This window comes from Lacerta agilis, chromosome 12, assembly GCF_009819535.1.
Source record: "Lacerta agilis isolate rLacAgi1 chromosome 12, rLacAgi1.pri, whole genome shotgun sequence".
NCBI lineage: Eukaryota > Metazoa > Chordata > Lepidosauria > Squamata > Lacertidae > Lacerta > Lacerta agilis.
This window is the reverse complement of record NC_046323.1, coordinates 31,962,780-31,986,024: the sequence shown is the minus strand read 5'-3', so window position 1 is coordinate 31,986,024 and position 23,245 is coordinate 31,962,780. Positions and strand designations below refer to the sequence as shown.

Sequence of the window (23,245 nt, the reverse complement as noted above, 5' to 3'; positions counted from 1 at the left end):
GTACATACTTCTTGCGCCTACGTGCAGCACGAGGCGCTACAGCAGCAGCGCGATCCTATGCGTAACTACCTAGAAATAAACCCATTCTGCTGCATGGGACTCACTCCCAGCAAAATGAGCAAATGGGACTGCAGCCTAAAGTCTGTTCATACTATCTCACAGTAGAACAGGGCTGGTTGCGAGTGTTCGGACTCGGAGTCGTGTGCCGGGGCGGGGCTTACGGACACTTGGCCGCCAAATGCAGACGGCGCGATCTTTACGCGAAGCGCATCAGTTTACAAGAGCGATTCCCCCCCTCCCCCTTTAAGCAAACAACACAACTTTGGCCGGCGACTCCCTGCAAGATCCGCCGGCTCCTGAGGCGAAGGAAAGGCGGAGCCGACCAGGCAGGGAGAGATGCCGAAGGCGGGGCTGCCAAGGGCGGGGTAGGCGGCTGCATGTCGAGCGGGCTCCCGAGAGGAGCCGCTAGTCTGGGTCCCTCCGCGTGCTAGTTCGGGATCGCGTCGCCCCGGGCCCCGAGACGGAGAAAAGTTGTTGTAAGTAGCGCCGAGAAGTCCCCGAGCTTTCGGAACAACACCTCCTTCTCCGGGGGAGGGCGGGATGTCAGCGGGAGGCGGGCCGGCTAGCCAAATATTTGCGGAGCCCGGGAAGGCGCCGTGAAATTCCGAGCCCCTCTCCCCGGACAGCGAGCTCCGCTTTCCAAGCACGGCCGGCTCTCGCCTCCTCCAGCAGCCTTCCCTTCTTTCCCGCTCGTTTCCCCGCCACCCCGCGGTGCAAACGAGATTTCATCAATGCCTTAATAAATAAACGAAACAGTGACGGCAACAAGGGGCGATAGGTGGGCAGTGACGGGCTTCTGTACGTCATAAGGTACAGAATATCCTCGAAAGGGGTTTGGGGGAAAGGTGTTTGCTTTTGTACACGTCTGCAAGAAGCACGCGTCTCCTGGCCAAAACTTTTATTGGGTTAAGCTTTGCAGGGCAGGCTTTAAATCACAGCGGCTTCTACCGGGTTTGCCAAGAAAACAAAAGTAATTGTGCTCAGAAGATTATTAGATGTGCTTGATAAACGGGACCTGCCACGAAACGTGGTGGTTCGGAGTGAATGAATGAATCTTTATTTGCGTCAGCCATCGGCCATAGCAATAAAACAACAATACGATATACAAAGAATAGAAATAAAAAGTCAATTATATAAAATACATTTTAGGGTTTTGAACTACTAGTCAAATAGTGGGTCTTATTCTGATTGCCCCAGCTAAAAACCTTGGTTTTGATCAGGGTGCCAACCAACTAGCTATATACCCTTTTCAAGGACACTCCATTCCAGCCCATCTTTGTCATGATTTCTGCTCCCAGCTCCTAACAGACACTTAGGTGTCCCTTAGCCACTGAACACAAAAACCCTCACTGACTGTTTTGGTTACCCCCCACTTCTTAAAAGTACCCCCCATTTATTGCAACCCTTGGGGTGCCCCAAAGTCTACCACGGTGTACCTCCATTTTGTGCTTGGGTGTTTCATTCCGACTACATAAGAATCAGTGCTTGGAGCTTGCTTGAGCACATAGGGTTTTATTTTACAACATCACTATTGGCATATGAGCAAAGCCAGGCTTATTGCTAGACAAGTCTTGGTGGTTTGCCTAGAGCAGTCCTTTTGCTGCATCAGCAGGAGGAGAGGACAGAATAGTTTCTACTGTTGAGGAATAGTAGAGAGGAAGGAAACAGCCAAGGGGCAAGAGCCAAAGACCAAGGGAAATATGTGGTTGTGTGTGAGATCACAAATGAGTTTGGGGAGCCATAGGAGACACAGTTTAAAGGCAGCATGAGTAAAAGCATTTTGGAAAATAGTATGTCTGCTGCTTGTTGAATGATGGGGGTGGACAGACTTCCTTTGGCAGGGCATTCTCATGTCTTGTGGCACCATTGCCCCAAAGGCCTTGTGTAACATGCTCACCTGCTGTACTTCAAATAACCTTGGTACATAGAGCAGGGCACCTATAGACAGTCTGGACTTTTGGACAGACTCCTACGGGTGGATGCAGTTCTTAAGATACTCTGGTCCTGGGCCAGAGGATCCCCCCCCCCCGCAGGAGCCATATTTCCTTGTGGGCAGATTTCCAGTGTCTGCATTCCAGTGGTGGGCAAGGATAGAGGGGAAAGTAGGCATGGCCAAAGGCAAATGTGGGCAGGGCAGATGATATACCATAGCTTGAAAAGGGTAAGAATCTCATTTGGGAAAGTCAGAGGTTTCTAGCCCTGTACATGTTCACTTCCTGATCAAGGGTGCTGGGGCAGAGGCGGAGCTAGCTGCTCTGGCACCCTCACCCGGAGGGTACTGCCCACGCAGCGAGTGTCCCCGGCAGGGGCGGCGCTGCAGTGTCAAACCCCCCCCCCCAGGGATGACACTCGGGGCAGACTGCACCCCCCTTCCTTCACCACTGTCCTGGGGCTGTGTGAAACAACTGTGACACCAAGGAACTGTGCTTTAACCTCACTGCAGATTCTTGTTTTGGTCATTTTCTATAGTGAACAAAGTTTCTTTAATTGCTTCACTCAACAGCCTTAAACAGCTACCAAGAGAGTTTTTGAAACTGAATTTATCCATAACAACATTTTTTTTTTTTTGCCTCTTAACATCTGCGTAGAGTGAGGCAAGATCATGATGTCGACACTTCTGTAAAGTGTCTGGACACCAGCCTGAAGATACCACTTGCTTAAGCTGTCTGGGTTTGTTTTACAAAACATACCGGTAGACCCTGGCATCATGCCTCTTGGTCTTTTATGATAGCTGTAATCTGGGGTACACAGAAATCTCTCCCCCCCTTTTTTTTAATTATGCCCATGTGAGGAAGATAGGCCAAGACTAGCAGATACCTTCCAGTGGAGATTCTATTTCATTCCTTTGTTTCTCTTGTCACCTTGGTAAAGTCTGCTCCCTTCAAGTACAATAGAAGCGAGAAATATTTTCTTTTCTTTTCAAGCCTTTATTCTCTCTTCTGGAGTTGTGGGAAAATAAGAGGATTCCATCAGCTCATGCTCATTTGTTTAGCCCTGCCATATGTGATTCATGCAGAAAATTAAACCCAAGGAGAACAATAAGAAGTGGATTGAAAGTGTTAAGAACCCTACAGCTTTTGGAGCCACAGTTTGGGTGTTTGGGAAGGGGGTTGTGCATGAAACTGGCTTAAAGATCATGTGAGTCGTTGTGTCTCAAAAGTACTTGTGTAGAATTCAGGTGGTTCCATTTTTTAAACGTGTGTACTTTTAACTCAGATTTGTGTGCCAAGACAAAATCTATGAAAGTCCCCAGGTTCATCAAGGCTAACTCAAGATAGTGCATTTGATTGCTTATGTGTATTTCTAAAGTACCAACTGCGTATACATAGCATGATACAAATAAATAAAGGACCATGTGAAAATTGTCTTGCAGAGATCCTCTTGCCTTAGAACACAGGACAGTCATTGGTCAAGAAGAACATGGATCAGAATGAAGATCGGAAAATGAATCCTGAAAGAACTTGGGAGAATTTCAACAATTTGGTAATGTGTGTGTGTGTGTGTGTATGTGTTTGTATATTTATGTTACACATGCTAGATTGGCCTTAGGCAAGGGGACATAATAACCCACTTAATCCTTTGGTGCTCTGGCCTGCCAAATTCAAAGAGCTTTTACTCCCCAGGCTCTTTATCTGCAGTCTCCCCAGAAAATAAAATATATGGGAAAGTGTTTCAGGCCCTTGTAAATAGTGCAATTTTATTTACAGACCATAAGCAGTGTCAGGTTATCAAGACAACCACAGCAAAAGAAAATGAGACAAGGGTTACGATTGAAGCCTCAATCTGTAAACAATTAAAATTGCTAAAATTAAAATTGCTAAAAATATAGAAATTTTGACTGAAAACATGTGATGTTTGATAATTGCGATCTAGTTTTGATGACTACAGCAAGGAACTTGGCTATATCTTCTGTTACTTTAGGGTTGGAATCTGCCCTTACTTGTCATTCATCTGAGTTTCCCAAGTGTAGGGAAAGTGCTAGAAAAATGAAATGGGGACATATATGTCTATAGAAGTTTCAACAGAACAGCTTTCACAAGGACAAACACTTAGGTGCCAAGGCAGCCCAGTAAATTGCCCTTCCTAATGCTGAGTAGTTGGTAATGTGTAAACAACATTTCACATGACTAAACTCTAATAGAATTGTCACAAGCTCTACTCACAATATATAGAGAAAGAGAGAGCTTCTTGTCCCTTGGTGTGTGTATGCCACGCTTTGCAACTGAATTTTCTGCTCGGTGCATCTCATGAACTGTGGTCTAGCAACAGAGGTTTATGCCATAATCAAATTTGCTAGCCTTTAGGGTGGCCCAAGGCTCTCTCCTTTGTTTTTGCTAGGGCAAGCTAACATGGCTGCTGCTTTGAAAATTGGTAATGGAAAGAACTATCTCTATCATTGTGTAAAAGAGCAAATTTGAGCAGGCACACCTTGACGGAAGCAGCACCTGCTGTGAAATACATCCCAGTATGGAAGCCCTGCCTGTATAGATACAGCAACCCTACTCCTCTCTTTGCTGATACGTCCACCTCCAAACCACAGATCAAAGGACCTGCAATGGTCCAGGAGATAAAAATGGCATTACTGTGCCTTTTTGTATTTCACACAAGAATAAATGTGTTGTAAAGACTAGAGATTACATTCCGTTCCCATTTACATGTCTTGAATTGCATTTCCTTCCCACCTCTTCACAAAGGGTTGATGAAGAAATGTAATCTGTGGAGGTGGCTCCCTTCTGGGAATAAACCTTGGTGCATAAAAATCATCAGTGAAAATCATGACTGCAATGGAACCAACCTTAAGTTGCTTCAGTTCATTATCGATATTTTAGTTACATTTTGCATCCTAAAACCTCGTGCACAATTATTATTTTTTTTATAAGAATTTATTGACATTTTTTACTTATAACAACATAGACCCATATCCACCCCTACATTTATACACATACAAAACAAATACAATTTATAAACCAAATACAAACATTGCCAGGATTTTCCTTCTTATTTTAAACATCTCATACAAAAAAAAAAAAAAATCCTTTTTCTTAATCTTGACGGTTGACTTCCCCTACCTTTTCACCTTCGATTTTATACCCATAATCTACTTTTTAACCTCTTCTTCTAAAAATTAAACACAATTGTATATATAAAATAAAACAATCATCTTAATCATCTTAGTCTATAAACTTAATCATCTTATACTAAATTTACTAATAATACATCATCATAAATCTTCACCAATCGTTCTTATCAAATCTACACTATCTCCTCTGTCCTTTATTCTGCTGCTAATAACATAAAAACTTCAAATATCTCCTTTCTTATTAAAAAAAAACAAAAAAACTAAATATAGCTGACAGTCTTCACCCTCCGATTTCAAAATGCCATAACAGACCGTTTTAGATTTTACTTAATACTTCACCCCACTCCCCCTTTGTCCATTGTCCTTCTCCTGATGATGCCAGAGCCAAACTTCCAATTGCCTTCTTTTTCCAAATGTCCACAGATCCAGGCACAGTTCAAAATACTCCTTGCAACGAGCCTCAGGGTATCCATCTCATCTTCTTTCAGCTTCTCCGTTTCTTTACACCATTCCTCTTCTTCTTGTAAATATCTTAATTCTTTGTCCCTTGCCCCCGAGCTCTCACCTCGGGGTCTGGATATAGCAAATCTTATCGTCGTCCTGGGGCTGCCACCCCCAAGGAGCGAAACTTTTTCCCGGAGTCGCCCTGTCATTTCTCTCCATCCTTCCAGCAACCCTCTCAGCTCCTTGCCAAGGTTTTCTTCCAAAGTGTCAAAGTTTTTAAGAGCCTCCTCTGTGGGAAATAAATTTCTTTTCAAAACCCCACACAAGACTTTCACTTTCCGATAAAGTAGTTCCAGCCTCAAAGCATTGAGCCTTTGTTCATCCGTTAATCCAGAGTTCAAAATAAGTTCAAAGACACAGTCTAACATGATGGTAGAGGGGGAGGGAGTGAGTGTCAAATTACAATTCCTGTCTCTATGTTCTTCCTTTTATAAGAGTTGTTTTTCACCTCAGTTTAAACTTTCCGTCGCCATTTTTCCAAGCCGGAGCGCAGATACCGCAGCTTTTGAACGGAGATATTTTCCGCAAATTTACTCCCTCAAAATTTTTTTTAACAGTCTCATGTATCAAAATTCAAATACTTTGTAACCAGTTCAGTAGCAGCAGTCACTCAAATTGGTTAATTTCTTTCACTCGAAGGGAGGGAGGCAGGCTGCCTTTCTCCTTCCCCCCGGATCGTCCAAAAAGCAAAATATCTAGTCCAATCAAGTACTCACGACCACCGGGTTTCTTTAGATCCATACATCAAAGGTAGAACTTAGACGCTCATCACAGGCTTTGCCGCCGCATTTACATCCCGGTTGGGGCATGTCCCCTATAGCCCGGCTCCGTCGTCCCTTCACCCCCACTCCCCCTTTACAGGGGGAGCGAGGGAAGGGTTCGGAGCCACAACGGGCACAGCCGGGGAGCCCAGGGTGCGGGACGCTCTTCCCGCACCCCACCGGAGCCCCGCTTTGCGGTAGCGGGGCTCCAAACCCCCAGGATGGACTGGGCGCTTCGCAGCCGAAGCAGCCCACGACCACCCGCAATGGCGTCGCCGCCGGAAGTCACAATTAGAACAGTTTCAGATAAGAGTGTATACGAGTCCACGAAGGTCAGCAGTGCAAGGAATCTTCCAATACGGATAAAGTACTCTTAAATCCCTCTTAGGTTTATGTATTGTATCTTCTCCTTTTCAGATGATGGATTTACAAGTGGTTGGCACACCAGATGCTCTCCCCCATGTTCATAAAAGAATCTATATTGATGAGTTTGACTGTCCTCCCAGTAAGCACTGCAAACACGACCTTTTCCCTAAATGGCATTTGCCGGTGAAGACAGCATTGGTACTGTCCTTGTTAACCTTTATCTACACTTTCCTAAGGGATGTCATCCATCCCCTTGTAACTAATCAAGGAAATACATTTTATAAAATCCCAATCCTGGTCATAAACAAAGTCTTACCAGTGGTTTCGATTACCCTGCTGGCTCTGGTTTATTTACCAGGAGTACTGGCTGCAGGTTTCCAGTTCCACTATGGAACCAAGTATAGACGTTTTCCACAATGGTTGGACAGATGGATGTTATCGAGGAAACAGTTTGGACTTCTTAGCTTCTTCTTTGCCTCGTTACATGCCTGCTATAGCTTGTGCTATCCAATGAGGAGATCCTACAGATACAAACTCTTGAACTGGGCATATCAACAGGTACGCCATTTTGTTTTGTCATAATCGTTTGTTTTGTCATTAAATAGGTTTAAGCTGGTGGTGTGCTGGCATCAGGAATGCTGTGTGGGTCTCCCAGTCCCATAATGAATATTGTAGAATGATGGCCTTATACAAAAGTGTAACAGACTGTGCAATCCTATACAGAATTAAGTCCCATTGAGTAAGTGGCTATAGGACTGCACCTTTAAATGATTAGAGATTGTGAGTTGGAAACACCAAGGTGAGGGCTGACATCGTTAAAGTTTATAAACTTACAAATAAAGCAGAGAGAACAAATACAAAGATTTACGGTATAACCCAAAACATTTGTACCCAGGTTCATTCAATGGAACTAATTATCAGATGGTCCAGAAGAAGAAAAAAGACCATTTCCCACAGCATGAATAATGTCTGGAAATCATTAACACGGGATGTTTTGATAGCTACTGCTTACCTGACTTTTTATTTTAAGTCCTCATTATTATTATTTTTTAAAATCACAGACCTCTCATTTATCCATGTCTATAGCCAAAAGTAATAAAATGGCAGGGATATCCAATGTGGTGCCTTCCAGATGTTGGCACCTTAATTCCCTTTAGCCCCAGCCAGCATGGTCAGGGATTAGGAGAGCTGCAGTCTGACAACATCTGTAGAGCGCTGTGTTGGCTTCTCATATAAATTATGCCTTCCAGAGAATTTTAGCAGATGCAGTTGTCAAGGTGAGAGAACCTGTGCCTGCTGTTGAAAGTTTCCAGATCCCAGACCTCCTTTGCACCTCAACACCTTAGTTCTAACTGTAAATACCGAAATCACTGCAGCTCATTTCTGTACACTGGTCAATTATGCAGGTTATTTGAAAACATCTAGACTTATTGGCTGCTCTGGCAGAGTGAAAAACTTGCCAAGTAAGCCTACTGATTAGCTGCTTAAAATACTGCTTCTTGGTGTTGCTTACCTCTCGTTACAGTTTGCCAAAGGTTGTGTTTAGCTTTTAGATGGAATTCTGTTTGTCAGCAAATAATGCAGTCCTGCTGGGAAAAACAAGTTAAAAAGGAATTAGAACAAGTCTCATTGGGGGTCAAAACTTTGCTGAAGTAAATACTTTTCCGTCTAATAGACTTTCCTATGGTTAAGGCTGATGGCATGGGGGGGACATCAGTATAAACAATGCTGCGGTTAAAGATCTGAAATGGGACCATGCTCTAATTTGTAGCATGCACAGGCGAACAGAAAATATCAACAGAGTCCCAGCGTATCCTGTTTTGTGCAGCACTTTAGTTAGCTGACAATGATCTGTACAAGTTACAGGCTGGTTCACACACCTGGATACTTTCATCCCATCCATGAAATGCATACAGGCTTGGATGGGGAAACTTTGGTGCCAACTGCTGTATTTGTATTTATTTTTTAATCCCATTGTTATTCCCATGATAGCTGCGATTGCAAAATAATAATAATAATAATAATAATAATAATAATAATAATAATAATAATAATAATAATCTCTATACAGTTTGGTTCCTGCTGGGGTTTTACCATGAAATCTGCATATGCAGAAGAGATTGCTTCCTAAGCAAAAAAAAAAAAGTGTCCATACCTCTGTATCATAAGTGCACTTGTGTTGTCATTCTAACTCTTCTTAAAGTGTAGTGTTCTGTCTACAGGTGAAGCAGAAAAGGGAAGATGCCTGGATAGAACACGATGTCTGGAGAATGGAGATTTATGTGTCTCTAGGAATTTTGGGGCTTGCTCTACTGGCTGTATTGGCAGTAACGTCAATTCCATCTGTCAGCCACTCGCTGACCTGGAGAGAGTTTCATTATATCCAGGTACACATAAAACAAAACGGCATAGATTGTTCATGGCTCAGTGGTAAAACACATACTCTTTGTGATAGATTTGAGTTTCACTCTCTGGTATTGCCAGTTGAGAAGATCTGAAGGACCGGGGGGGGGGGGAACACACAGATACCCCTGAAACCCTGGAGACTTCTGTAATCTGACACAGGACGATTCCAAATAGCTGCTGATGCAATCATATTCCCATACCACCAGATGGAAATTGATTAGAGCCAAAGATGGGTCCTTGCATGAAAGAGTTTGTGTGACCAGATATTGCTAGACTACTACCCTCACCATCCCTGGCCATTGGCCATGTTGAATGGGGCTGATGGGTGTTGGGGATTCAACAATATCTACAGATATTGCTACAGATTCTTGCCCATGCAGCATGTGGAGCCTTCTCTATATGTAAATCAGCTTATAAGGATGCACTTCAGCCTGTTGGTTGATGCAGCAAACTGGGACACTCACAAGTAATTTCCCTGCTCCCGTTTTGTATACGCAAAGAGCAGTGCTGAACCCACCAGGGGCAGCAGAAGGGAATTTGGCACAGCTTGTATTGGAAACAAAGGGAGAGCTAGTCAAGAGACAGACCAAAGATCTCAACTCTTCCGCTGTAGAATGCGGGTAGCACAAATCTCTTTTATCTATTAAATATTTAGGCACCACGCAAGAGCTTTCCCCTATAACCAGGCCTTTTAGAAGTGGATGGAATGTTTTTAATGTATTTCTTTCTCTTCTTTATTTTTATGTATCTGTAGAGGGGTGTTGTCTGTCTGTATGTTTGTAAGTTGCTTTGAGTTGCCCTGGACAAGATAAAGCGACTAACAAATTGAAATAATAATAATAATAATAATAATAATAATTGTCACGGAGACAAGACTGGATAGGGAGAGGAGCGTGGGAGGAGGATCAGTGAGGGAAAGCAGCAAAACAGACAGGCAGGGGGAGGGGGCGAGGTATCGAGAACCGGGCCCATTAATCTCAACAGATACGTCCGACGATGAGGACAGCAATCTCTTAGAGGTATCGCCAGAAGAAAGGGGGAGTGCTGATGTCAGTAATAAACAGGGGGAGGGGAACAAAAGCGGGAAGAAGAGATTCACGCGTCACTTCCGGAGCACCAAGGGGTTATTGTGTTGGAAAAGGCGCGTAACGGAAGATAGCAGTTAGGATGTTTGTTTTAATGGAGTGTAGACGTGAATTATAGCTCTGTAATTAGTAAGGACAATAAAATGCTTTCAAAAGCGAGAAACGAGCCGGGTGTTATCTCACCGCAACACCAAAGGCAAGGTTGCCGTGACAACAACAATAATAATAATAATAGTTTAGAAAATACAAAATCACTCTACCAGATTTCAAGTCGGCTGTGGTAGAGTTCCATTTGTCTTATGCAGACCTACAGTCTTAGAACATGGATAGGCAAACTAAGGCCTGGGGGCCAGATCCGGCCCAATCGCCTTCTAAATCCGCCTCACGGATGGTCTGGGAATCGGCGTGTTTTTACATGAGTAGAATGTGTCCTTTTATTTAAAATGCATCTCTGGGTTATTTGTGGGGCCTGCCTGGTGTTTTTACATGAGTAGAAGGTGCGCTTTTATTTAAAATGCATCTCTGGGTTATTTGTGGGGCATAGGAATTCGTTCATCCCCCCCCCCCCAAAAAAAAATATAGTCTAGTGACCCAGAAGGTCTGAGGGACAGTAGACAGGCCTTCTGCTGAAAAAGTTTGCTGACCCCTGTCTTAAAAGCTCAGTGTTCTAAGCACATGAGGCAACCACCTTGCTGAAGCTAAGCAGGCTTGGTCCTGGTCAGTGTCTGGATGGGTGACTGCCTGGAAACCACATGTTTGTCTCCTTGGGTTCCATGAGCAAAGAAAGGTGGGGATATAAATATAAGGTAGATAATATTTTGGCATAGGACTGAATATGCAGCAAAAACAACAAGGAGCATTCTTCAACAATTGCACAGAATCTTAATTAAGCATTCGGTGTTTTGAAATAACAAGGGTTGTCACCTTTTGAACGAACTGTTGTGCTGTAACAACTGCTTTTATCTGCAGCAATTAGCAGTTGACATTTATCTCCATGCCTGCATATTATGTGCATGGATAGCTGTTGATAAATGCACACAGGAAGATACCCCCCCCCCACCTGTCTGTTGGAAACCCTGAATATGCAGCAGTGTGTATTATAGTTTGTTTTAATTTCCTTTCATTTTTAAAGGTTAACCTATTGTTTTATTTCTTTCTTCCTTTCTTTCTAGAGCAAGATGGGACATTTAGCTTTGCTGCTGTGCACCATTCATGCATTAGTGTTTGCATGGAATAAGTGGATTGACATAGGCCAGTTTATATGGTATACTCCCCCTACTTTTATGATGGCAGTCATTCTTCCAATTGTGGTTCTGACTTGTAAAGCTATCCTGCTTTTGCCATGCCTTAGGAAGAGACTAGAGAAGATCAGATCTGGCTATGATGCTAATGCTCTGGCAAGTAGGACACAGATAACTTCCAGACTGTAGATTTTAAATGTGCATGTACTTTGCTGGCCATATTCAGTTGTTGTTGTTGTTGTTTGTTTGTTTGTTTGTTTGTTTGTTTGTTTGTTTTTAAAGACCATAAGGAAGCGGTCATCTTTTTACTAGAGTAATCTGCACTGAGTTCAGTGAGGCTTACTTCTGGGTTGCATCGGAAAAAAAGTTTTTGGGTTGTTGTTTTTTCTACTGATGGATTTTAAAATATCTTACTTCACTATAGGTATTTTTCTGAAAATTTACTTAACATTACAAGTTTACTTGAGCTTAGGCTAAAGTATGCATGTGGAAATTAAAATCTCAGGTGCCCCATATGTGAACTTCACTTTAAAAATACCAAAGATTTTTCAATAAAAGTACAGCAATGACAACCTTCTCTTCAGGGAAACTGTGGAATAATAACATGACTATTAGCACAACAGTGTTTATATTCACATCAGATCTAAAAAAAAACACCATGCAATACAATAAATAACGCATAACACTAAAATGCAAACACAGAGCTGCCTTGCTGGAAACAGCTTCTCAATTCATTTCAGTGGCTGGAGTAGATCAGTATGTACATGCTTTTGTGCCCAGAGATCATCTCTTTATTATTAACCTAATGAGCTCTCCTGTGCTTAATGAGATCCAAGTGCAAATCTAGATCATGGGATGCACCCAGATTACTTAATAATTTAAACACCACAGAACCTTTGTGGCAAACCAAGGTCAGCCTTAAGAACATAAGAAGGCCTTGCTGGGTTTAGACCAGGATCCACGCAGTCTTTTTTTTAAAAAAAATTTTTTTATTAATTTTCCAAAAAAAACAGCCAATTAACATATCCACCAAATCATAATCCAATTAAAAAATAAACTAAAATAAAAAGCAACCAAATTACAATCAAATTATTAATTATTAATTTTTCTGGGGCTCCCCATAGTCTGGACCTCGAAGCATCTCTAATATCTTCTTCCTGCTTTGTTGTTATTCTTAAATTTTCCACATTCCGATCTTGACACTTTGTAGTTCATAGTTCTCCATCCCTGGGTGTGCAATTCTCAATCAGGTCAGAAATCAGAAATCCTTTCATCCATCAGGTACAGCTTTATTTGTATATATTCCACTGTCTGTTTGCCATCTGTCCTCTGAAGTCCGAATCTATCCTTTGAAATTTAATGACGCAGCAACTGCCAAGTTATTTCAATCAGGGCTGTCATCCAAGCCTTAAGATTTATTGACAAAATAATTTCCACCTTGTTTCTTGGGCAAACTGTCTGCAATATTGCAATATAAATGAACTGTATTCCACAAATATAAATCATTGGGCACTCGATCAGCTTTTCTGGAGACCACACAGTCCCCCCCTCCGGGCCCTAGAGCGGTGGCTGCTAGACATCCATTAAGCCTTCTCTCTCACTCATAATGATGAAATTCTGCAAACAGGTGCGCTATGTGTTGTCCCAAATTATTATCTCAAATCATTATAAAGTCAGCTAACGAGTATTTCCCACTTCTCTCAAAGAAGGGAGGCATTCTTCTTATTCGGTGTTGCGTCATCTACAATCGCCATCTTCTTCTTTTGTCCTTATCAAGTCTTTCAAGTCTAAGAAAAGCTGCGCAGTTAAATACTTAATTTTAAATAGAAGTCCATCTGTACTTTCCAAAAAAAAATTGGTTCCTTAATGAGGCTTGGCATAGAAAACAATTGTAGATATCAAGAAGAAAACAAAGAACGTACCAATCTCCTCCGTAAATCTCTTTGTAGTTCAAGCTTAAACACCAGGGACTGTAGTTCTGCAGGTTTTTTCCTTAATCTTCTTCAGTCCAGACTACGTCTGTTTATTGTCCAAATCTAATTATTTTATCAAACAGATATTCCTGGCTATGGGAGTGACTTCGGAGAGTGCCAGCCGTGTCGTGCTCTGGGACCCAGCGCCCTGCCACTTGCATCTTGTTGCAAGTTGGCAATCTCGGGCGATCCGCAGGTCATCAAGACAGTCCTCCCCCATCCTGGGGAGTCTGCCAGGGCCAATTACCCCCATATCAACCCTGAATTATCAGCACGGCTGAGGTCCAATCGTATGGGAGTCAGCCATTTTCCACCGCCGGAAACAGGAAGCCAGGATCCACGCAGTCTTTCATACTGCTCTGCAACATGCAGGATAACCTTCCCCAACATCTGGTCTTCAGGGTATAATGCTTCAATCCAAGGAGAGTTGTGTTTGGCTATCATTTCTGACAGCTGGTGAAAGAGAGTTCCATGGATTTTTAGAATCCTTCTTTTAAATTCACCTGAGCTACTTGCAGTCACATTCTTGTGCCAGTAAATTCCGTAAGTTAAATACTAGGGGCTGGATCCTGGGTTTCTTTCATTCACAGGAGGGATTCCTATGCAGTGGAAATTCCTGCTGTTAGAAGCAAGGGGGGCCGTTTTTGCTGTTTTTCTGCTGCAGTCTCCTGCATCACTTCACTTGCTTTTTTCAGGAGGTTCGAAACCCTCTGAAGTAGCTTTTTTCAGGCTGATGGTGAAGGAGGATTTGGCAGAAATTCCTCTTCCACTGGCAAGAGAATTCCTTGCATTGGACCCCCCTCATGAGAAGGCTGGTTCCCACCCGTGTCCTTTGTTGGTCATGGACTTCTTTGACTCAACTTTCTTGGGTGAATGCAGATTACAGTGTTAAGAGAGAGCTGATTAACCACGTAAATTGTTTTATTTCACTTCTATAAAAACTAATATGTGTAGTAAAGAGTTTTTGACATGGATTGGTCTGGAATATGTTTTGCAATTTGATTTTTTTAGAAAACATTTTTCCATAGTGAGGTGGGGATTGAGCCCCTAGCCAACATTTAATTTGGATTCCAAAGAATTGTTCCACTTTGAGACTCTTCCCTCTATTCTGCATTTCTTAAAATTATGTTGTAAATTGAGTACTGTAAATAGGAATTCAGCTATACCTGTAGAAAATGTTTTTTTCACATTTACTGTATTTAAAACAATAAAACTTCTATACTCCAGCAGTTTTATATAAAGCAAAGATTTGTCTGTCTTTTTATATTTTTTTATTTTTGTTTTTATTTTGAAAATTGGCAGAGGCCAGTAAATAGTTGATTGAAGACAGTGAGTCAGTAACTGTTAAACAAGATAAATTTAGCATAGTAGACTTTCATATGTGGAAGTAATGAGAAGTGCCATGTGCACTTTCATGGAAGATACACAATTCAGCCAGTGCTATGGAATTAACCCTGGAATGTTGAGCGACCCATTGACACAGCAAGAAAGGTGCCATGAGTGAGTCCTCTCCATTCTCCTGATGAAAGGTCCTCTGACCCAACAGAGACTTCCATCAGAATAACATCATCATTGGATACAATCCAATTCCCTTACTAGATTGGGAACCTACTGTGCAGAAAAGTTTTGCATCCAGATAGATGGGCAGTGCAAGTTCATGTAACATGGTGCAGCCCATTCATTTGCAGACCGTGAGTGGAGATGCGCTTTCTTTATCCATCTTAACAATATACCATCCCAGCTGCATGTGCCTTGATAATGGTTAAACTGGGCTTTGAAATTACAATGCAGGAATTATTTATTAGTAAAGTGCTTAAAGTTTAATAGTCTCTGCTCTCAGGCTAACAATTAACCTGATAGACACAAAACAGAAGGGGAAGGGGAAGAGAAGGAACAGGAAACAACACGCTGGTGCTAGTCCTTTGTAAAGTTTTATATATTTGTAGTGATCTGGAGTCGCTCATGTGGGAGACAGGGCAGTCTCGCCTCTCCATCTGCTGCACCCACGTAGATCAGCTGTTTATATTAGAAGGTGTATCTGGGATAGGAGGAGCCACTAAGACCTGTAATAAAAAGACTGCTGATTCATGGTCACACGACTCCGCAACAAGCTAGATGGTGATTACTGTTTTAAAACAATTCCATTTCCTGCAAACAGTCTCTGGGCACTTAATCCACAGCTGAAGGTAAGCAAGTAAGGATCTGATCAAGATTGCCAAGAGCAGGACACAAGTATGTTGTACACGACCTGGGGGTCCTGGATCCATTGCCGTACCTTTAGGCTCAGGTGGCTTTGGTAGCATGAAGTGCCTTTCATCAGCTTCAGCGGATGGCACCTTCATCTGGGCAGGGGTAACCGAACTTCTGCCATCTGCTCTGGTAACCTCTAGGTTAGATTATTGCAATGTGTTCTATGTGAGGCTGCCTCTGAGGATGGTTTGGAAACTTCAGCGGCCAGGTTGCTCACTGGGGCAAGATGGTTTGAGCCTATTACACCAATCCTGGCCCAACTTAACTGGCTACCAGTTAGTTTCCAGGCCCAATTCAAATGCTGTTTTCAACCCATAAAGCCTTAAATTGGCTCATTACTGCAATAGCTCAAGGACCACCTCTCCATCTGAACCTACCTGAAGCCTGCAATCATCTGAGAACCTTCTTTGTGAGTCTCCTCCATGAGAGATGCAGACAGTGGCAACACAAGAACGGGCCTTTTCTGTGGTGGCTCTCCATTTGTGAAATGCTCTCCCCATGAAGGCTTGCTTTGCACCTTCATTATACATCTTTAGTTGCCAGGCAAAAACATTTTACCTCTTCCAAACCTTCGGATAATTAAACAATCTAGGCCTTTAAAACTCTGGAGGATATTATTTTTGTTATTATGGTATGTATTTCTATGTTTTTGTAAATAAATAGACATTAATTTAAATAAGCAGCCAAAAAAAGTCAAAACACCTTATTTATTTTTTTATAAAAAAGGCAAATCTGTGCAGTCCTTAATATAGGAGGACTTGTTTTTTGTTTAGACTTTGTGCAAAAGTCCAAGTCCTTCCCCTGGGCAAACTACTTGATTTTTTTTCATAGCAAGCATTGCAATCAAAACCTGTTTTAGCTTCCTGTCAGATAAGTTTGTGACTCAACCAAGCACTGTGACACAGAAAACTGAAGAGTCTGACCTTTTATTGTTGAAAAGTGATGAAGGTTTCAGGACACTACAATTCTCTCTGTCAGTAAAAGAACAAAAATGAAACTCAATGTGCAGGATGCAATTGCTTAGGAAAACATTGGAGAACTACGGCTGTAACCAGGCCCATGCAGGGCGGGGGGGGGTGGCAGCTGGGTCCACTTGCCCCAGACCTTGGAAGGCTAAACCAGGGTTGCCATGTCTTTGGCCAACCCCCCCCCAAAAAAAAAAAATATTAACTTTTCTGTGTATTTTCACTGTTTGAAATATGGCAACCCTAGCTAAGCTGGCTGAGGGGACAGCTGCTTTTTTGTTTGAGCTCATAACTATTCTAAGAAGACTCCCGCCCCAGGCCTCAGACAAGCAACAATATTTAATACTGGTTAGATTAATCCACGGGTGAGGAACCTTAGGCCTGAGGGCCAAACATAGTCCTCCAAGCCTCTCCATCTGCCCATTGGGACTCTCCTCAGCCACACCTTTCACTATTATGGCTTACCACCCACCCTTAGGTGTTTTTTGTCTGGCTAAAATGTGTCCTTGACCTCTGATAATGTTCCTTGTCTGAGTAGAGGATAGAGAAGAGTTTGTGTGGAAACTAGCTTGCTGTATAAAGGTAAAGTTTACATTTCCTGTTCCATCCACTTTGCCTCTGCACCTGCCCACCCCTTGAAAGGTTGCCCAGGAGAGAATGTGGCTCTCAGACCACAAAAAGGGTTCTGCACCCATAAATTAATCAATTTAAAATGTTAAAATGGCATCCTGCTAATTGAGTGGCACATTTTGCAAAAATGATGTCAATGTTCCTTCTATAGTAAGTTTTTTCATACTGTGTTTTATGTTGTGTAAGCCACCTGGAGAGGGCTACGCCTTAAAAGGCAACCTATAAATTATGTTTATGAATAAAGAAAATAAAGGTGAATGTGCCACAGAGCCGTCTCTTGTGTTTGTTTTTTATTTTAGTAATATATGATCACTGATAGTTTACTAGCAGCAGAATCCACATCCATGTTGACTTTAATGGGTCTTTCTCGCAAATTATTGAGTATAAGATTGCAGCATAGGTTCATTTAACTTTTTAAAAAATTACTGGGTCAAACCAGATAACATATAGTGAGAAAGAGAATACATTACATCAAAACTGGACATAAAAGAGAAAGGTTAATAGTTCAAGGCCTACGAGAGATAAAGTGGCAGAAGGTGAAGGGTAATGGGGCCCACTTTTGTTTTGCTTGTTAATAAATGACCCCGTAAATGTAATCTCAAAACCTTTTATTGCTGACAAGCTAAAAATTAAATGAGCGCTATAAACAAATTTAGCACATCCATGCACACTATATTATAGGGAAAATTTGTGTTCTCATTTTAGGGACCTTTCAACATTTAGACATGTTTTTAAACTGATCTGAGAAACATGTGGCTATTTCAGCAAGGCACCTGAAACTGGTTTGTGGACCACCAGTGGTCTGCCAGCTTACTTCAGGTGGTTTGTAGCATGTTTGTATTAAATATTCATATTTATGTTCAATTGTATATTTTTTATATTGTATTTTATTGTTTTACAGTGAATGAGAATGCAACTTATAATGCAATAACATACAGTATAGGAAATAAAAGAAACTGACGAAGTCGCCTCCCATCAATCCACAGAAAACCCAAACAATAGGCCTATTTATTCCGATTCGCAGTAAACGGGTTTTCCCTGAGGAAAGCGATGGAACAAAAGAACAAAAATCATGGGACAAACCAAAGTGTGGATGAGGCTTTGGCGTGACTTTGCTCATTTTCAGTGGCGTCTTCGAGATATTGTTGCCAAATTTGGCATTAGGGTTCTTGGAGGAGTAAGCGGTGTTAGTCAAAGTTTGGATGCCTGGCACAATATTGATTTAAGGCGGTGGAGCAAAACATCATTTTGGCATGACTTAATTTGATTTTTGGCACAACAGGGCCAAACTCTCAAATTACACTATCCATTTAAAAATCACAGTATTTAGAGCCTGCTGGATCAGGCCACTGGCCCATCTAGTCTGGCGTATTCTTACCAGAGTGGCCAACCAGATGCCTACAAGCAGGATTCTAGCGCAAGTGTGCTCTCCTGTGGTTTCCAGCCCCTGGTCTTGAGCAGCATTACTGCCCCCAGCTACATAGGATTGCACCGCGCCATGTTAAAAAAGAAAGGAAAAGGGTTTATTATTACAGTATACAATTCCCTTTGCTGCGTTACTTTACTGTGTTTTCATTCCGTATTTGCTATCGGCAAAGAACGCTTAAAATAATAAGGAAAAATGCTAATGCAGAGAAAACACGTGACGGCCCACGGATTGTTTGCTCTGAAATTTGGATCTGCTGTCTTCCGTCTCTAGATTTATTGTTTGAATAGAGGGTAGGTTTTGCGGTGTGTGTGTTTATTCATTTATTTTGAACGATGTTAGTCCCTTGCTTGAGGTTTTCTGTAGCGGGGGGCGAGTTAGGATCGGAAAGCAGGGATTTAAAAAGAAAGAGATGCCCTTAATAATAAATAGGCCTTTGGGGCCTTGCGCGGTTATCCATCATCCCACCCCCACCCACCCTTGGGTGACAGGAGCAGCGAGACGCCGGCCTCTTTCCACCTCGCCGCGCGCACGGACAAGACGGCGGCGGCTCTCGCCTCGCTCCCCGTGACTCCGCCGCCGCCGCTTCCCCCGCCTCGGTGTCTTGCGAAAGGACGAGGAAGACGCGGCTCGGCCGGCCTGCGCGACCCAGCTGCTGGCAGCACCAAAATCCCGCGGAAGGCCAGGCCGAGGCGGGGGAGGGACGGAAGAAACGCTTCTCCTCCTCTTCCCGCCCCGCTCCCCGCCTGCGCACCTCTCTGCCGGGAGCTTCAGGCAGGCTGGAGCGCGGGAGGCCAGAGGCAGGGAGATCCGCCGAGGCGACTCCGGCGCTGCAAGAGGTGAGCTGCGCGGGACGGGGGGTGGACAAATAGGCGCCTTCGCTCCTGCCCTTGCAACCCCGGAAGGACGGGAAAGGGGCTGCGCTTATTGTTGTTTTTAACACGGCGCCCGGCCCCGCGTGAGAACCAGGCGGGAGGTCGGGGAAGCCCTGGCCGAGCAGAGCGCGGGTGGCGTGGGAACGGGCCGCGCGGCAAAGCGCAGAGCGCGCGCGCTTTCGCGCCGGTTTGTACTCGACGCCCGATCCTTACAAACGCGTAATAGCGCGGTTTCCAGTCCCATTGCAAACCATCCCTGCAGATTCCCCGATTCCTACCCCACCCCACCCCATTACATATTATATATTAAGAAGAATAACATAGCTGGAGCCTTACATCCATCGTCTTCCAGGCCAGTCAAGGGCAAAGTGGTAGCACAGCGCTATCGGAACGGGACACAGGGCATCCGCGATCAAAGCGGAATTATAGGATCTGGTTGCTCTGGGTTACAGGTTGATAGAAGGCCTTTTGTCGCTTGTCCCTTCCTTTCCGTTTTCTTTACAATGTGCAGTTGACAAACTGATTAGCCCAGGAGCAGTGTTCAAAACTCCCATTGTTTTAGGCGCATGTTGCAAGCAGTTTCTGAGCTCTGGGCGCAGTAGTGTGCCTAAGATTTGCAGAGTGCAAGCAAAGGAGGACCTTTTTCTGCCTCCCCACTTCCAGGTACTCTCTGAAGACTGGAGAAGAGACCCCCTTAAGAATATTAGGGGGTGGGCAGGGGGAGGACTAGAGCATGTGAAAAATGAACATAGTATTTTAGCTGCAGTTCATTCATTTTCAACTTTGTATTTTTGTTATGAAAAAGTGTGCCTAGACATTCCGTTGCTGCGCCCGTAACCTAGGATTAAGGTGCCTAGCTTTCATATCTCAGTTTCTAACACAGCCCAAGAGGTGTGTGTGTGTGTTTAACCACAGAGTTCAAGGGATGTGTCCCTAGGTTGCACAATGTCTGAAGTGAAAGGAAGATGAAATCAATAGGATGGTGGCTGCAAGAGTTCATGAGCAGGGCTCCATATTGTTAACACTGAGTGACAGTAGCTTTCAGATAGACATTCCCAGGCCTACTAGATGCTGGGCCCTGAAGGGTACTTTCTACATGCAGAGCAGATGCTATGCAGTGGTATCTCTAGTTGCGGACTTAATCTGTTTCGGGGTGCTGTCCGCAACTACATAGCTGTCAACTTTTCCCTTTTCTTACGGGAATTTCCCTTTTAAAAAGGGAAAAGTTTACAGCTATGCAACTAGAGTGCCTCTTCTGCGCATGTGCACAGCGCGGTTGAGCACTTCTGCGCATGTGCACAGCGCGGTTGAGCACTTCTGCGCATGCGCACGCAGCAAAACTCGGAAGTAAACACTTCCAGGTTTACCGCGTTCTTAACTTGAAAAAACGCAACCTGAAGCGGCTGTAACCTGAGGTATGACTGTACCACTGAGCTACAGCCCTTCACTAAAGGTAATAGAAAAAGCTGCTTGGATTGAATACAGAGGGTACTCTCCCACTTATGTACCTTAAAGATGGATTTTGTGGTTGCCTTCTGAATAAAGGCACTTGCAGAATTGATCACTTGGGTGGAATGGGTGCCCAGACTTAAGGCTTGTTGCTTCTCAGTTAGACAATGGCATTTATATTTTGCTTCTATAGGTGGTGGTTGGATAAAGGCAAGACTAATCATTTACAAAGTGGTAACTTACCTCTGTGTGCACATAACCACATAGTCAACTGATTGCCAGAACATGAACAGATAATCAGTGCATCATACAATCTTAAAAGGAGCTGTCGTCGCAGGGTAGGTACTTATTTACTAAGTCAGAGGTGGGGGTGTTACTGACCTACAGCTATGGGGCTGATGGGAGCTGGAGTCCAGCAACACTTGGAGGTCTGCTGCATTTTAACAAGGAGGCCTTTACTACAGAGCAGAAATGTGGTAAAATGTGATCTGTGCGGATTCTCCCAACTCAATAACTTTTCTGAAACATGAATTAATATTTTTTTTAATTATCTGCTTATAAAGCACAATCAATATAAATGTCACCTTATAATGTAACATTTTAAATATTTGTAAAAAAAAAAATTGCTCCAAAGTTTGCTATCTGCCATGTTTTGTTATTTGTGCTTTTCCTATTGAAACAATGTATAGTACTTGTTCTAATTATGAGGTTCCTTGGGGAAAGGTGATCTTAAAGATGGCATGTAAATACTTAAAATGAATAATAACATAGAGAGAACAGATAGGTGCCTGCCTCCATGGAGTTTACAATCTAAAACAGACAGTGAGAGAAACAAGGTTGTCCATGGGAAGGATAAGGCTTGCACATTTTGCCTTATATCTCAGGTTCTGCAAGTGCTAGAAACTTACTCAAGCAAACAAACAAATAAAGCTGGGGGTCAAGATTAAGGTTTATTGGGGGACGCCCTCCCGTGCCCTGCCCTGTAGATGTCCATGGAGGGAAACAAGGGAAGGAGAGACAAAGGGAGAGAATGAAGAATTCAGGCAAACATGTTTGTCCATTATTAAAGCCTGCTTATGGTTAAGAATGAGGATTAACACGATGAGTCTAGGCCTTGTAGAACTGGCGAGCTTTGACAAGGGATTTGAAGGAAACAAAGAGAGGTAACATCATATCATACAGTATATGTTTTCAGGTTGGGAGTTGCACACATAACAATGAGGTTGTGCTGGAGTCATTGAAGGGAACAGGAGACCATTAGTCAGTGGAGAGGGAGATTAATGGAGGAGTGGGTATTACTTGTTTGTGCTGTTGACATGGATGGTGTTTTAGAGAGAGTGGAAGAGGACTGCTCCCTGTGTCAAGGAGATAACGACTCTTATGTTTTCACACCGGGGAAGCAACAGTGAAAGAGGGAGGTAGGCAAGGACCAAATGAGAAACAAGGATCATAGGAGAAAAGGGTGGCCAAAGAGTGTTGGGTTGGACAACAGAATGGGCAGACGCCACTTGGACGTCAGCAGATAATAATATAGCCTGGTTTCATTAGCACAGTCTTCTTATCATGTGGTAAGCGTGCACAATGCAGTGAAAAGTAGTGCGTCCCTGATGGTTGATAAACACAGGCCCAGGGCCCTCCAAGCCTCCCCCCCATCTGACCCTGAGGACTCTCCCCACAACAGCCCCCATCCACACACAGTCTCTCAATGCCATGCCCCTCTCTGGCTCTGGTTCACAGTCACCTTGAGTAGGGTTGTTTTTTTTCTGGAATGTGTCCTTGAACTCTGAAAATGATTCTTGTTTGCTTGGATGAAGGATAGAGGCTGGTATGTGTATAAACTAGCCTACTGTACAAAGGTAAAATTTACACTTGTTGCTAGGCTCACTTTTGCCACTGTCCTTTCTCACCACTGCCTGGCATGTGGCCCCAGAAGGTTGTCCAGAAAGGAATAGGATCCTCAAGTCTGGGGAAAGGTTCCCCACCCTTGGCCTAGAAGCTCAATGGTCATGTCTAGGGCATCTGCCTGGAGGGTGTGGCACTCATGCGGACCTTGGTAACACACCTGTGCAACTGTCTAATCTAGCTCAACTCCCTCTTTTTGAAGCAGTCTTTTCTGCACTTTCCAGCTATAATAGGATTGTATGCAGTTTAGCCACTCACTTAATTGAACCATT

The 23,245-nt window shown here is 43.3% G+C and overlaps 1 protein-coding gene across 1 annotated transcript; it reads left to right on the top strand.

Annotated features, from left to right (window-relative positions):
• Positions 1–258: 258 nt before the first annotated feature.
• Positions 259–11,740, top strand: STEAP1 (STEAP family member 1). Its single transcript, XM_033165763.1, has 5 exons — positions 259–536; positions 3,434–3,543; positions 6,823–7,329; positions 8,994–9,158; positions 11,435–11,740. Exons 2-5 carry the CDS (start codon positions 3,481–3,483, stop codon positions 11,690–11,692), a joined length of 993 nt encoding a protein of 330 aa, XP_033021654.1. The 5' UTR covers positions 259–536; positions 3,434–3,480; the 3' UTR covers positions 11,693–11,740.
• Positions 11,741–23,245: the final 11,505 nt, after the last annotated feature.

Coding starts and splice junctions, on each gene's coding strand:
- STEAP1 (XM_033165763.1), top strand. CDS start 3,481: ATGGATCAGAATGAAGATCGGAAAATGAATCCTGAAAGAACTTGGGAG. Junction 3,544..6,822: donor GGGAGAATTTCAACAATTTG/GTAATGTGTGTG, acceptor TCTCCTTTTCAG/ATGATGGATTTACAAGTGGT. Junction 9,159..11,434: donor GAGAGTTTCATTATATCCAG/GTACACATAAAA, acceptor CTTTCTTTCTAG/AGCAAGATGGGACATTTAGC.